The 16,467-nt window shown below is 39.2% G+C and overlaps 1 protein-coding gene across 1 annotated transcript; it reads right to left on the bottom strand.

Annotated features, from left to right (window-relative positions):
* Positions 1-3,378: 3,378 nt before the first annotated feature.
* Positions 3,379-14,550, bottom strand: chic2 (cysteine-rich hydrophobic domain 2). The gene is made up of 6 exons (XM_012855745.3): positions 14,220-14,550; positions 8,416-8,470; positions 7,727-7,882; positions 7,526-7,582; positions 7,389-7,448; positions 3,379-6,400 (listed from the first exon to the last, which is right to left on the bottom strand). The coding sequence occupies exons 1-6, from the start codon at positions 14,348-14,350 to the stop codon at positions 6,350-6,352; spliced, it is 510 nt and encodes a 169-aa protein (XP_012711199.1). The 5' UTR covers positions 14,351-14,550; the 3' UTR covers positions 3,379-6,349.
* Between the last annotated feature and the right edge of the window lie 1,917 nt (positions 14,551-16,467).

The following is a 16,467-nucleotide window of genomic DNA, read 5'->3' as shown; positions in this document are numbered from 1 at the left end:
AAAAAGGAAACTCTAGAAACCTGTTTAAACTGGGATTTAAATGACATATCTCGGTCAAAGATAACACCAAGATTTTTATTTTATTACCAGAGGCCAAATTAATGCCATCCAGATTAAGTGATAGATCAAAAAGTTTATTTTTTTGAGGACTCTGGTCCAAAGATTAAACACTTCTGTCTTGTTAGAATTTAAATGCAGGAAATTTAAAGTCATCCAGCTTTTGATGTCATCAGGACATGACTGTAGTTGAAGTAATTGATTGGATTCATCAGGATTTATGGATAAATATAGCTGAGTCTCATCAGCATAACAGTGGAAATAAATCTCATGCTGTCTGATAACTTTGTCAATCGGAAGCATATATATAGTAAAGAGAATTGGTCCAAGGACTGAACCCTGTGGTACTCCACAAGTGACCCTAGAGTTTGAAGAAGGTTTATTATTAACATGAACAACTGGAATCTGTCTGACAGATAGGATTTAAACCAGCCTAATGCTTTCCCCTTAATCCCTACAGTATGCTCAAGTCTTTGTAGGAGAATATTGTGATCAACTGTATCAAATGCAACACTGAGATCTAACAGGACAAGTACAGACACAAGTCCATTATCTAAGGCCATGAGAATATCATTAGTGACCTTCACCAGAGCTGTTTCAGTGCTATGATGAGCTCTGAGCCTGACTGAAACTCCTCAAGTAGGTCATTACTTTGTAAATGTTCACATAGTTGATTAGCAACTACTTTCTCAAGAATTTTAGATAAGAAAAAATGATTAGATATAGGTCTGTAGTTTATTAACTGTTCTTGATCAAGAGAAGATTTCTTAAGTAAAGGTTTAATAACAGCTACTTTAAAAGCCTGTGGTACGTATCCATTTACTAAGGCTAGATTATCAAAACTACAATGACACAAACATGCAAAACTCTAGCCAATTAACCTGATGTTCTTCACTATCTTCAGCAATTTTGCTGTATGTTTTGTTTTTATGTTGCGTATTTTCTGGAACACCAGCATATTTTTCCAAATGAAATTAAATGAATAACTAATTCTCTGCTCCTTAGAAATTCACTTTGTTCGATCAACCCTGGACTAGGAAGATCTCAGCGACATGGAGAAAACCATCATGGACTTCCTTGGCAGTGTCGATAAGCTGGATGACTTATTGTCAAGTGTCCAAAGCAAATAACATGTTCAGCAATATCTCCTATACTTCTGGACCTGAAGCAATGGAAAATCAGCATATCAAGAAATATCTTGTCGGTTTTGTGAAAAATGAGTTTTCCAATATAATAAATATGTTGAATGACAAAGAAGCATGGCTGTTGCAATAATTTAGACACACATTAATTTAAAGCCAATGTAATGAATGTCACACAAAAGACACTGGGACTGTTGAAATACACACTAGGTCTGTTGAAAACTGTACTGTGTTTTTTAAGAGCTGGTTGGTTTAATTCAATGTTAATAAACTGGGAGAAAACCAAGGCAATTTAAAAACATGTTGCAAGAAAGATTTTTTTCCTCCCTAAATGTTCCCATACGAAGCACAGTTATCCATCCATCCATCCATCCATCCATCCATCCATCCGTTATCTAAACCTGCTTATCCATGCAGACGGGCTGGTTCCTAGCTCCAGCGGTTAAAACACAGTTATGTTGTATTAAATTATTATATGGCCATAGGGCCATAGGGTCTAAGTTTTATGACTGATATGTCATTTTATAAATGTAACTTATCACTGTTTATCTTTTCACATTTTCTTACTTTTGTTTGTAACACATTGAGACACTTACAGTGCACTTTAACCTCTAATGATGGAGGGTTTCAGTCAATGGAGGCTGGAGAAGCTCTGCTCAGCTGTCACATGGCCACCATCACCGATACACAAACCGGTAGAATAACGATGAAAATGAAATGTTTACATTGCTAAATTGACAGCTGTAATATTTTCTTATTTAAATTAGAAACGTTGAAATAAATAAAAGGTTTTGTTTTCTGCTTTGCCGTTATGTTGTAGGAACAGCTTTTGCAGATCTTCTGCTGACAATACAACTGTTTTCCTGCATTTTTATAGCGATAACTAATAGTGTCTATAATAAAAGAAAAAGTTAATTAGCAGAAGTTCTCCATTCATTAAAAATGGTTTTGTGCATCTGGGGTGTCTGGAGAGATTATGTGATGGCTGTTTCTGACAGGCATCGCATTCGGAAATTTAAACATTGCTTAGAACTTCATCTTCCTTTTACGGCAGCTCCCAATCTGCCAGTAGCACGTGCAGTTTACGGATTTAAATGGGGCGGACCGAATTGGTTTTGTACGTCTTATCCATTGCAGACGCAATAATTGAAGCTCAACCATGACATGTCCACATAATGCTCTCGCATTATGTTTTTCTGCAATTTAGCACTCCTCATTATATATCAGCCCCATGGATATATAATGGAGAACAGAAAATCTGGAGAGGACATAAATAAGCTTTGAACCTTTAATTACTGAGAAGATGGATGGTTGGCATGAGAGCTAAGTGGGATGAAGCAGAAACTTGTAGAAGAGCTGGAGAAGAAGAAGAATGTGCAGAACTTGAGTGCTATACATTATCAATCTGGTTGGCCAGGTTAGAGGCAACCCGGAGGGGAAAATAAAAACTCACCTCTATATCATAGTGCAGCAAATGTAGAGCGCCCCGTTTGCACTGTCTCCACTCGTTTAACTTGAGCCTTTTTTTTGTAATGTTTTAATATCTGTTCAAATTAGTCTATTAACTATTGCCATCACTCTTCCTCGCCATCCATATTTGTCTACTCTTAAGTCATGTTGTGAGATTTCCCATCTGATATCTGAACTGTCCTGAGTGAAATCTGTTTGTGTGTAGTGCGTTGTTATATCTATGATTTTTATATCACTACATGTGGTGTTTCTTAGGTTTTGGAAATCGGCTGGCAATTTTAAAATCTTGCTGTGTGAACCAGGCTTTAATCAGGCCATAAGAGCCTCGGGGATGAACTGTGGTTGAAGATTTGCAAACTTGAGTGATGTGGAATGATTGTCACGTTTTCACAAAATGTATTTATCCTTTACAAGTTATGTTATCACACACACACACACACACACACACACACACACACACGTGCAACACACTCAATATGCGTTGCAGAATTTGAAGCTTAAAAACATGTGCTTAATTTCTTCACATTTAGAGTTACCTAATATGTTTTCAAATAAGTCAATATATGTGGCAAGATAAAGTGTGACAGCAGCTTAAGCATGCATCATACAGTGACAGTGTACAGTAAAAAAATGGAGTCAATCAAATCAATCACCACAAAATGTGATTTTTTAAATAAAAAAAAAAAGAGAAGATCAACAAGGAGCCCAAAAGAATATCATTGTCTTTTTATTAGTAGTTTTATAACTGTACATATGTCTACATTTGGATATATATTTTTCTCACTCACAGATTACACACTGGATCATATAAAAATGATACATTTCTGTGTAGAATTCAATCACGCAATCAGCACTAAGAAATCAAAATGCATCTGGCATTCACTGTGCACATATCAAAACAAAAAAGAAAAAAAAGAACCATGTTATGCCTTGATTTACAAAAGGAAGAGGGCAATCGAAAAAGTATAAAAGTGTCAGAGTAACCAAAATGCCAACCTGCAATAATTTTCCTTTTTTTTGTCTTTTAGATAAACTAATACATTTTGTGTGTTTGTGTCAGCGAAGTATGTGCTTCTAAACAGAAATACTAGCGAGACATCAGGAAACCTAATCGACATTTTTTTTTTACCTTCTTTCTCACAACAAACTCGAAATGCATAATTTTACAGTTATTCAAGTAATGTGTGGTCTTTATGCTATTATACATGACACCCTGTCGACACTGTGGAAAATAAATGACAACGGCATTATTTGTAATGCTACATTGTGTTATGCATGTCCCCTGAGTGCCACCCATACAATCACCAGAGCTAAAACGGGGTGGCTTTGTTTAAATTCCACAGATAAATAAGATACGTAATCTCAGTCAATCCGTATGGACGTTTTTCACACTGGTGGACAGACGGGGCAGAAAAACATAAAGAGCAGCCACTCTAAAGCAGTCTTTGTCAATCCCAAATGGTCTCTTTAGCAAATGTTAAACATGTCAGACTAAAATGGTGCTTTGAGTTGCGTTGTGTAAGAGGGAACCCTTAGGACAGAAAGTTGAACCAAAACCATTGCTGAATAAGTTTCAAATCAATAATCTTACTATGGGTGCCTTAAAAAGTGGCTGTTATCTTCTAGAGTGGGTCTTTTACGTTTAGATTTTGCTATTCACAGGTATGGACAGGCTTGAGGTATCAAGGTATACCAAACCGCTACTAGATACCGTCACAATACTGCAGGAACTTAAGAGTCCCTTTAGTCAGATGCGAGAGAAAGTGCCGGAGTAAGCTCTTCCCACTCTGTAATTACAGAGTAAAAGCCCTGCTGCACACTGCTGGTCAGCTGGCTGAAAGGCCACTGACTGCACTTCCCTGGTTTACGAAACAAAAATTCTGCTGTTTGAAAACATTTTCGGTTTCTAAAGCTGTGAGCGGCGTCTCTGGTATGCAGCCAACTCCAGGATGGCTACCTCTGCCGATAGCCTAATTAACCGGATATCAGCCTATTACACCGTCTGTGTCAATGTTAAGGGAGCACAACCACAGACGTTTTACACTTTCAGCACAATAAGCACTTTGTTTAAAAAAATATTAGCTGTAGAATATCGTGTTAGACATGGTTTAAAATCTTTGTGTGTATACATTGAGATTGTGGGATTTTCCATCGCGTTTATCAAGCTGTGAGAATATACATGCCTACGCCCGTGATGTGGTAAACTTTAGTGACGCTTTTAAATAGCCTATCTTCATCAGGAAATTAACTAATTGTGGTGATCTCCTTTTAGTTACTCGTGATCAGCTCAACAACAGCTATGATACCGGTGAAACTGAACCTGTAGGTATAAAGAAAACACAAGCCAAGTGGAACAACTGATGATTCTCTGTAGGGTTTTCACCATAGGAAGTCTTTTGTTGGTAAAAAAAAAAAAAAAGAAAAAAGAAAAAAATCTTTGAGCAACTTTTAATTCATGCTTCTAGTTTGGGAGTGGTCTGCTTAATTTGAAACATCTTGAGAGGAAAGTTTAAACTTCTGTCAACCGAAGCGCCTGAACTCTATAAACAGAGACATCTGAAACAGCGGAGCTCTCATTCTTGTCCTGGACTCAAACACTTGGGAACAAGTCAAGGTCTACAGCTGAATGACAAAGGCCATGAAACGGAGTGTAGGACAGACAGAGTGCATCACTGTTGACACAAATTTACCAAAAGGAACAATCAAAGGTGTCCTTGAACGCTATTGGTACACAACCCCACAAAAGATATGTAAAAAAAAAAAAAAAAATTAAAGAAGAAAATCTTTTGTTTTGAGGTGTGATATTTCTGTATTATGCAAGCACATTTTGCAGGAATCACCATTTTCTCTTTCACCAAAGCAGTAAACAAAACTGATCGATAAAAGAAACATTGTAAAAGAAAGTTTCTTCGTTGCCCAGTTGCTAGGCGATCAGTCCAACACTTGGACACAAACAGCGTCGAAACCTAATTGGTTTGGGTAAACGTCGTAGCACAAAGACCCATTTATACAATAAACAGTGCAGTCAGAGTGTGTGATTGTCACTAGTTGTGCACAGGGCATTGAGACGTCCAATGGTTGAGGAGTAAAACTTAGCATGTTTCTGTTGGACTAGTCTGTCTACTTCTACATTTTTTTTGGACAATGTTCCGCCCCGTCTCGTCTCCGCGGCCTCCAGGGCACCAATCCAACACCTCTGCACGGGAGCACATTTTTTTGCCAGTGAAGTTGATGGTGCCACATTGTAAAACTATTTTAGTCTCACTGTGCCATGTGCTTGGTTTAGGGATAAAAGTCACTAATATCCAGTTTTTCTGTCCTCACGGAACTCAATTTCTAGGTCCGGTCCTGTATTCAAGTTTCAAAATCCACATCCCTGCCCATGGCTGCTCCTCTGCTTACACCCTGCAGGCTGATTCGGGTCAACGGCTGCTCGACAGAGCTTCAGTTTGACCAAAAAGGTCAGATTTTAAATGGCAAATTCTCTCAAACAAAAGCAGGGGACTGATGGATTTGTAAACAATGGTGTAAAACAGGTATATTTGACAAAAAAAAAAAAAAAGAGAGGGCAAACAATGTAAACACTAGTGGAGTATTTCAGGGGAAGGAGTTTCACAGCCATTGTAGCTTCAGGACAGAGCTGGGCAGCAGTGGAAGTTTTAGGCCCTCCTGCGGTCTCGCTAGTCAGGTTTGAAGATGGGGATCTTAGGAAGGAACTCTATTAGGATTACCTGCAGGTGACAAAGCAAATAGGTGTTGAGTTAGAACTCAAAGATGAACAAGAAATGGTATTTATACAGTTGTTTGTTGCCACTCCTCAGACCCTACTTACCCATTCTGTGCCAGTATAACAACATAGTGTGCAAGATTGCTTATGGGAAGAACAATTTGAATGTTTCAAGCAGCAATTTCATCACATGATTTAAAAGCCAGATATTAAACTTCTAAAAACCCCTTACTTAGAAAGGACCGAAAGAAATTTGCTGATAAATGTTTGAACCAGCAGTAACTTTTAACTCCAGTAAAATATCACTCTGCATTTCATCAGTGCTACATGGTCTAACTTAACATTGAGATTCTGTCCCACTTAATTCACTTATTTATGTTTGCTTGGCGACGTTTATTTTTCCACCAATTGGAGTTTCCACAAGACTTGTCTGAGTTGACACATACAGCTATAGTCTTTGGTAAACCAACATCGTTTTACTCATGAAAAAGTTTACACAGGAAGAGTATGTTACAGTGGTAGGTCAGTGCTTGCTGTTTTGATACGACTTGTTGATAATTAGGCTTATTGCATATTTCAGTGCATTTGCGGTTAATTATGTAAAGACAAAATTTATAGTTCTTCTTCACAGACTACGTTCTATGCTTTTAATGTCATAATTTATCAACTACTGTTTCAGCTGCTTTCTTTCTTATACTACATATCCCTGAACTTGGAGCTACAGCAGACAACTCAAGTCTCGTTCACTGTGAATGTCATTGTAGAGCATATAAAATAATGAAATTGTTAGAGGAAACCCCGAATTGGCGGAGACTGATTATACATGTTTAATTGGTAATGGCCTATAATACAGTTTAGCAAGACGTGCCACAAACGGGGCCTTCAACAACTTTTCATGGTGGTTGGTGTTTATAGCTCCTGTGAATGTGTTTTCAAGCGGTGCTTTAAGACTAAAGCAAAACACAAAACAATAAGCTACAACGTATACTCACATATTCCATCATGTTGTTGGTTTCACACTTCCTTTTGCTAAGCTTCCAATGCAAACACAGCTGCAAAACACAGGAAGTGAAATGATGAGAAATGTTGTAGATTTTTTGCTTCAGGGTCAATCAGTATGTTCACCCACCTTGTGGTAAAGTCTGTTGTTTTCCCACTCTAAAAGTTTCTCTATTGATCTTCTTGTCTGGGAGGGAAAGACAAAATGTTACATGGGGGATGAACGCTCCCAGATGAATGCCCTTTGTCGTGCATCTACAGTGATGCCGCTGCAGATCCTACGGTTACTTTGAGATACAGGTAGTGAAAGACGGCGTGGACCGTCCCTTACCCTTTTGCTAAGGCAGATAACCGGCCATAAGCTGAAGCCCAGCGTGCAGCAGCAGCACAGGCAGCCGCACAGGAGCCACCTCACGTTCACAGGGAGGGTCTTCCTCAGGCAGCTGTTCACTCGATTGATACTGGCTTTGAACTCCTCTGGCGCCACCTACAGGAAGCCGGCCATCACACAACCGTAGAAACTATTATATGACACACCCGTGGTCATTTGAAACACTAAATGAAGTGTCTTTTTGCATTTCTTATGCAGGAACAAACATTAACGTGTTTTTCTCAGTGAATGGAGAAAGAAAAATACAGGCTGATTGGAGATGTATATGTGCTGGCAGGTGGCTGAAATTTAGACATTTTAGAGAAGAAAAAAAAACAGACTACACCCCAGTCTACCACATGAGTTTAACAATTATTTTTCAAGTTGGGATAAAGAATTTTAACCTAAAACTTTTTAACAATTCAAAGTATTAAAGAGTAGCAACGGAGAGTTACAAGTCAGCTGAGACAAAGTATAGCGAGTGGAGTAAATATGTTTAAGGAGCTTTCTGTGGTTAGCAGCCAAGTAATGCAGCAAATATCTGGTAAAGGCTGCACAAGTCCTACAGGTTCTACCGGTCCACCTCAGAACATGTACGGGCAATAGTTATAGAGACCATTTCGTTATTAAGCGGTGTATAATAAACTCACCTTTCCTGTGAGCGCCGAGGGAAACTCTGACTCAAATTTGTTACTTAGTCCAAACCTGTGGAGGAAGGAAAACTTTCATTAACCAACTCATTCAAGCTAGCAACTAAGCAGTATTCACTGTGTAATAACTACTCATGTTTTATGCATTAGGAAAGACGTCTGAAATGAAAGTGGAATATATTATATTCCAGTGAATTACAAAACAATCAGCCAGCGCTCAGAACGGGCCGACATGCCCCTTTATCAACAGTACCTAAACAAGTCCACTGGTGTTATAGTTGCTATTTAGAAAACTGGGATTGGCCAAAATCAGATTCAGTGGGTCAAACCTTAAAGAAAACCAGAAATTAGTACCAGCTAGTAAAAATCCTGGTTTGGTGCCATTAAAATGCTTCATCTATGTCGGCTAATGCATTCAAGAAGTAATGAAAAACTTTAACGACACAGAGGATAAGTATAATTGTGTGAAAATCCAGATGTTACACTGAGTGTAAAACAACTCTTCCCTCTTAAATATGTGACATGCAAACCCTTCACAGCTCAGATACTCACTAGTGAGTGTTGAAGGAAAACTCATTAAATATGTCCTAAATTAAGGAGAACCCCTGCATCAACCACTGTGTTGTAAAACAACCAGTTTCCTTGCAGCTATGGTTGGTTACTGGTAATATAAAGCGTTATTGAGCGTAACAAAGGCTGAGGTGGGGATTTTTTTTTTACTATAATGACTGCATGCAGGAACGTTTCCTTTAGAATGGTAGCTGATATAGGGCTGGACGAAATAGAAAAAAAGCATATCGATAAAATAGAAATCATATTGATTAATCTCCATAACTATCAACAAATTGAAAACATATTTTAAGTGAAGCCCTGGCCATATTAGGCTGTTAACAACTTATTTTTCTATACAGAACACACAAACACTGAATTCAAACTCATTCAACCCTTTATTCAACCAACTTTTTACGAAAACTGCAAGTATTTAAAAAGAAAAAAAAAAAAGAATGTGTGATCCCTGAGCTCTTTGAAGGGGGCGGAGCTTGGTGACAGCACTCCTGGGTCTGTGTTTGTGATTGGTTGGGAGGATGTAATGACTGTAGTATTAACCTACATGATAGGCTAGAATGCAAAAGGAAGGAAAACTGTTGTGATATTGAACTTTTTAATGACTCTTTTTTTCTATCATCAATATACGGCTATCAATCCATATATATTGCTATTGAATTATCGCCCAGCCCTAAGCTGAAATACTTTGTGCAAAGAAAGAACTCCCTTTAAAGTTTAAAAGGATAAAACTAGACTTTTTAAGTAATCTTTGGTTTCTGCTCACATCTGGCATCGACATGCAGCCAAGCCATCACACAACTTTCTTTCCAACCTCACTGTGTCTCAAAGTTGTTGCACTGTATGATGTGAAAGCTTAGATTTTTATGATAAGATTGACTACTTCATGAATAGGTGAACCATTCAATTCCACAAACTATATCATCAGAATACAAGATTGAATCAGTCTGCTGCTCCGTTACTTTAGGTAAAGATGCGATGCATTAGGCTGATTAATGCACCACACTGAGCGCTACCAGGGCAGCCTGACAGCAACACTCTTCATTGTGGATGTGGCTACAGAAAGAATAAGCATGACATATAGCAGGGATCCACAGCATTTCTGCATTAACGTCGATTTCAGCCGATGTTAGTCATTTTTTTATATTAGTATCGATCGGATAAGTAAAACTGAGATGATTGATTAATAACTGATGTCCATTTTCATCTTCTGCGTTTCCCCTGTCGATACATTAGCGGGGCAGTTCACCCTTTGATGACCCGCTCTGCCCCACATCAACGGTCAGGTTAATAATTATAACAAATTTATTTTCTGGAAAATATAGAAATCAGGAGTCAATTCAGGTTACCTTTTCCCGAAAAAAACAGCTCTCTACATTGTCCTTTTATAAAACACAAGATGATATTTTCACCTCTACACTCTTATTCTCCCTGTATCACTCGCCATCTGCCCCAGTGTGCAGACACAAGCGACATGTACGGCGCACACACCAGCAGGCACCGACCGCAGCGGAAAATATGTCGCAACCAACCTGCCAAACAAGGTAGAATATTTGCATTTTTCTAAACGCCTCCACAGTTATGAGGATAGCAGCACTCAGTGCCCCGAGAGGAGCAGCCACAATTCTCCTACTTGTATGCAACCTTAGAAAACTAATCCGCTCATGAAACTTGATGGACTTGGAAATGACAGCAGCCTTAAAGGCTAAAGCTAGACTCGCCGATTCTTCCGGAAGTTTCCCTTTTTGAATAACTCGCAGGCGCAGGACCATCTTACCTGCTCTTGCACTCTTCAGGGGGATCACGTAAAAAAAGTCTCCACTCTAGCCTTATTACTTCCTTCCTCTTTTTCCACATAAACTTGTACGTGGTTTGCTTCTTGCGACATTCAGCCATGTTCAAAGTCTACGGTGAGAGCAGCTGAGCTACAGTCAACGGCTAACCGCTAAGCTAACCGGATAATAAACACTAGAAGTGCGCATGCGCAGCCAGCAAGCGGAAGCTAACAAGGAATGTGTACGCACGCTGGCGCTACATTAACACGTCAGAATGATTGGCGTGTGGGACAACCAATAGATAAGCTCCTTTTTGTGAATACATAATGTGTTGACTACTTTTAGGATGGAAGGACCATGTTACCCAGTATAACAAAAAGTCTTTCTGAACAGGATCACCAACTCTAGCGTTAAAGGGTCGCGACCAAATAGACCAGAGAGAGACACCAGGCGTTAATATAAGGTGCTACAGATCGACTCCACAGTCAATTTGTCTTTTCTAAATGATGGTAAAACATTTTCAACGTTGTAGCAACCTCCCTCTCTCTCATCACCTCCGCTCCCAACATATATCATTAATGACCGATCAGGGCAAGAAAGTTAGATTAAAAACTGCTGTGCGTTTATGTTTAGAGTTCTTACAGGAAAACTTGAATCTGCAAAATTCTGTGTCAACACATAAAAGCTTTGGAAAAACCTAAACAGATATTGGCCACAAAAATCTGATCGGTGCATCTCTGAAGACTCCCCAGTTTATAGTTTTATTTCGGAAAATGTTTCATCTTTTGTTTGCAGCTCTTCACTCAAACAGTCTTTGCTTTGCTCACTTTTCATCAGTTCATTGGACTGTTTTCTTTACTGTCGAGTTTATAGGACTCCACCTGCCTTTTTGTGGGTTTTGCTCTAAATACCAGAATTTATACTATGAGTCTTATCTAGACAGATGGAGTCTTTTTCATTTTTAAATCATTATACAAAGCTCAAAAGTTAAACTTGACAGCTAATCCTGTATGACAACACTGGTTTAGACTTATCTTGCCAATAAATCTCTACCAATGGACATAAAAAAAACGAACCTGTGTTGAAGTAAACCAGCACAGGTTAGTGCACAGTTCAGAGGCTTTTGAACTGTTTAAGGCTTTAAATCGTACAGGTTTACTGGAATCTGGGGGGGGGGGGGGGATGAGCAATGTGCAAATTGAGGCACATTTGGAAAGAATTTGGTCAATCTCTAAACAACGCTGGAGGGTTTGCATTTTGAAGGGCAGCCCTGAATTTCTACAGCTGACCTCTGTGGGGCAATAATGTGCCTGAGCTACCGCATGAATAGCAAAGTCATGTTGTAATAAACAAACCAAACAAGATTAATTAAAATAGCTCAGCAAAATTAATATAGTCATAGGTTTTACCACATTAAACACAAAATAACACTTTCAGTGACAACTGCAGTGTCAAACCTATTGAATCCCTTCATGACAAGCATCTTTAATGGTTAGTAGAGCACCTTTTTGCAGTTATGACCTCCAGTAAATGTGATTCATAGCCAGACAGATTCTTCAGGCAGCGATCCTGAGGAATCTTAGCCCACTCATCAGCCTTCCAGAGATTTCCAATGGAGTTCAAGTCAGACGACTATGATGGCCACACTGGCATCTTCCAGGACATTATCTGAAACCACGTCTTGGTGAACTGTGAGGTATGCTTGGATTTGTGGTCCGGCTTGGAAATCCAATAAAACCAAAGCCTCGGCTTCCTCACACACAGGTTGAATGTTTTTTTTTTCCTGGGATTTTCTGATACTTTATTTAATCCATCTTGCCATCCGCCATGAAGCAGGTTTCCAGGGCCAGACGAGCGTCACTGAGACTCAGCAACGTTTTTAGCATGAGCTTTATTCATTGCTTCTGTTGAAATACCACTGACCCATTGCTCGAAAAAGTTCCGGTTTTCAATGAATTCCTTCAAACAACAGAATCTCCAACTCTCTTGCTTTCTTAAGAACGTTTGAGCAAACAGAAACTGACTTTTCTTTTGACTGGAGTTCAGGCAAGGAGCTCTTTGGTACTTAGAAAGTGCTTTTATTGCGGAAACTAAAACCTCTGTGGTTTTCCTGCCATTCAGTCTAGCTGCAGGTCTCTTGCAGAAAGTCAAGGTTGTCTGACCAGCCGTGTCCTCAGGAATCTGCGGGCAGACTGTGATAGCTTCCTCCTCCTGCCACATCCAGGCGGTGTATCCACTGATCCTCTCGTTTGTGCATGACAATGCTGCTTTCTTTGAACTTTTTGGACAGTTCTCTTGACTCAGACATATTTCTAGCATGCAATGAAACGTTGCTGTCAACAGTTCGATCTCAAGCACACCTGATGCATTGTTAACATTAGACTTGGTGCATTGGATATGGATAAAGTCCTTGCAATATGAGTTATGTTTAAATGTTCTAGGTGTCTCGAATCGTCGGTCCTTGATGGCTGGGTTCCTGCAATTTTTTTTAGAGGGTCTCTGCTTCACCCTGCCTGACTCCAACACATACCTTAGCAGCAGAGCTCCGTAGAGCCGAACTGTGTGCTAAGGCGGTAATTCAGCCATTTGATTTAGGCAAGCAGAAGCACATTTAAAAGTTGCAGGATGCTGGCCCTCGAGGACAAGACTGTGAGGCCCCCGAATTAAAGCGTTTGAGTAATCTGTTTATTGCCAAAACAAGAATAAAAAATAAAAAACTGGCCAATATACCTAATTGGTATTGATGGTTCAATAACTGCAGTTGTAGAGAATCATAACAGTTTTCCATACAAAACTTTATCTTGACTTATTTTTTGGTGGGTATTTTTTATTATTTTTTTGGAACCAGTATTGCACAAAGGTGTGTACTATACTTTTATTTTCCTATCTACCTGTGCAAATTCTCACTAATATGGATCATGGCAACAGCAAACAGGCTTTAATAGGAGGCAACCGTACAGGGGGAAAAAATCGCCAGCCGGATTTTTTCCTATCAGGAGCCGGTGGAGAACATAATTTTAATGTATCCCCTCTAACTGGGATCCGCCTTTGATTCTGGGACATGGTAGTGCCGCAGAATCCTTAAGAATCCTGACGGGGTTAATTTAAAAGTAGCCTACTAAATATCCTAATATATATATTACATATGCACACATGTGGGTTACAGTCTGTACAGGCGTCGCCACACGGTAGCTGGATTTGTCATTGGGTAAAATAACACAAGTGGACTGAAGACAGAGTGGGTACATCTGTGCGTGGGTTTTAAAACCTGTAAATGTCACAAGCAGCTCCGCTGGGCTGCCTTGTTTAGCCTGCTGGTCTGTTAGCAGCTAGCTGACTCAGCTAGCTCCCTAGCAACGGCTGGCGCTGTTTGCTAACAGTTTTTACACGGAGACCGCAGCTGTTACATTATCCCCACGAAAAAAGACCGAGACCCGACGTGGACAGGCTTTACCGGACACTTACACCGTGACGTGGCCGGACCCCCGAACCACCACCGGGTCCGGAGCGTACTTGAGGAGCTGTTCCTCCGCGGCCCTGTCCTCGTCCTCTTCTTCCTCCTCCTCTTCGTAGATTTCGTCAAAGTCCTCCATCATCGCTCCCCGGCAGTGACACCGGGACAAACACGGTGCCGACAAACAGATGAGCCTTATTTTCTTAAGAACCAAAGAGCCAAGACAAAACGGAGAGAATTGGCACAGAAATACGAAGTAGTTCACATATCGCTCAGCGAGCAGCGAAACAAAACATCAACATCCGCCGCTGGAACCGCACGACACCGGAAGAGGGACGGAGACGCACTTTCGTGTTTTCTTTTAATCCGTTTTTTTTTCGATCGTTATTTGTGAATTTAAATTTCAAACAAAACACATCTGCTTAGCGTAAATCCTATACGAAAACAAATATTTTTGACAAATCCATAGTAAAAAAAATACGTTTGTCATTTAAACAACAACTAAGTAAGACTTTATAATCAAATGAGATACTTACAACAAACAATGTGCGTGAAATGCTTGAACAACTAAAATAAAAGTTTAAATCATAAAATATGGCGTAACCTCTCAGCTATCAGCTGACAATTTACATTTAATTGATAAAGCAGATTATTTATACACATATGCTGTAACATGGCTCATTGATAGGCTGCCTTTAATGCTCTGTGTGCCCTGAGCACATCAAAAACACAAACATAATACCAACTCTGGAATGGGATGCTAACCAGCCATGCTGCTCGGTCCGTTGTCGTCACTCATAGACATAATATAAGAGTAGATCCCGCATTGACTGTCGCTGCGCAGGAATTACGGGCGCCACCTTGGGGCGGTCGACTTGATACCTAATCCTGCTGATTCAAGCTGACACACTAATGATGCCTCAGCACTGTGCGGCTCATTTTTGTTTAAATCGAGGGACTATTTATGTCAGGGCTCGAGGGATAACTTTCACAAGCAAGATGAAAAGACATTGTTTATATTTTTGATCAGAATGTAAGTTTTCTATAGGGGATACAAAGTTGTTGTTAGACATTAGTGAATAAACAGCATATATATATATATATATATATATATATATATATATATATATATATATATATATATATATATATATATATATATATATATATATATATATATATATATATATATATATAGTGAACCCTCGCTATATTGCGGTTCACCTTTCACGTCTCGCTGCTTCACGGATTTGCATTGATGAGCCGTTCATTACAGTTCTCATCAGGTGGCGTGTCGGTTTATAAGAATCTTTTTGCCCAGAAGAAAAAATAGTGACAACTACCGATAAAAATGTGTTCTTCTCCCGAAAAAAAACCTCACCTGCACCGCGGGCTTTAGAAGAAAAAAACGCTACAGAGCGGAGTCACGGATGCAGCGCCTCAGTCAAAAGAGCAGTGAAATACACACGAGTCACTATTTGTCCTACTGTACTTTGTATTTTTTTATATTAATTTTTCATTTTCTCCCGTTCTAATCCAATGACTCGGGTCGCGGTGGGCCGCGCTGATCGCCGCAATTTGAAGCCTTCAGTTCATATTGATTAAAATTATTATTTTACAGCTTATTTGTAAATAATAATAAAAAAAACGTTTATATAGTACTTTCATTTGTTAAACAAATGCTTGGGCCGGTAAAAAGGTTTTGTTCTATGGTTTCAATATACTATAGTGTATTTCATTGTATATAATAATTGTAAAAAAATAAATAAAGGTTACTACTTTACAGATTTCGCCCATCACGGGTTCTTTTTGGGAAGTATATGTACATGTACAAATGTGTTTGTTTATATAGCAATACAAAAATTATAAAAAATGTGTGCGTGGCTGTGTTTTGAAACATACATACATCATGTCAGAATATTCTATTACTTTTAACCCCACTAAGATTATTTAAACGCATTGGACCATTTGTTATAATAGCTATAGTTTTAAAGTTTTAAGCAAAACAAATGTGAAAATTAGTTCAACATTAAACGAGTTATAGTTGATTAAAATTGATTCTGCACCTGGTTAACACATTAGACTTAGCGGAGTTGTCGACCGCCCCAAGATGGCGCCCCTAAATCTCGTCAGCGCCTATAGGCGAGAGCGGTCGATGCGGGGTCTACTCTTTATATATGTCTATGTCGTCACTGGCCTGGCTGACTAGTTACACTGATCATGGCCCCTCCAAAAAAAAGTTGTTAATTTTACACACTC

This window comes from Fundulus heteroclitus, chromosome 5 (assembly GCF_011125445.2).
Source record: "Fundulus heteroclitus isolate FHET01 chromosome 5, MU-UCD_Fhet_4.1, whole genome shotgun sequence".
NCBI lineage: Eukaryota > Metazoa > Chordata > Actinopteri > Cyprinodontiformes > Fundulidae > Fundulus > Fundulus heteroclitus.
This window is presented reverse-complemented; position numbering and strand designations above follow the sequence as displayed.

Excerpts from the sequence above, each read along its gene's own strand:
- chic2 (XM_012855745.3), bottom strand. The coding sequence starts at position 14,350 with ATGATGGAGGACTTTGACGAAATCTACGAAGAGGAGGAGGAAGAAGAG. Across the intron at positions 7,883-8,415 it reads CCTCGGCGCTCACAGGAAAG|GTGGCGCCAGAGGAGTTCAA; the intron begins GTGAGTTTATTA and ends GGCTTCCTGTAG. Across the intron at positions 7,583-7,726 it reads TTATCTGCCTTAGCAAAAGG|ACAAGAAGATCAATAGAGAA; the intron begins GTAAGGGACGGT and ends TTTCCCTCCCAG.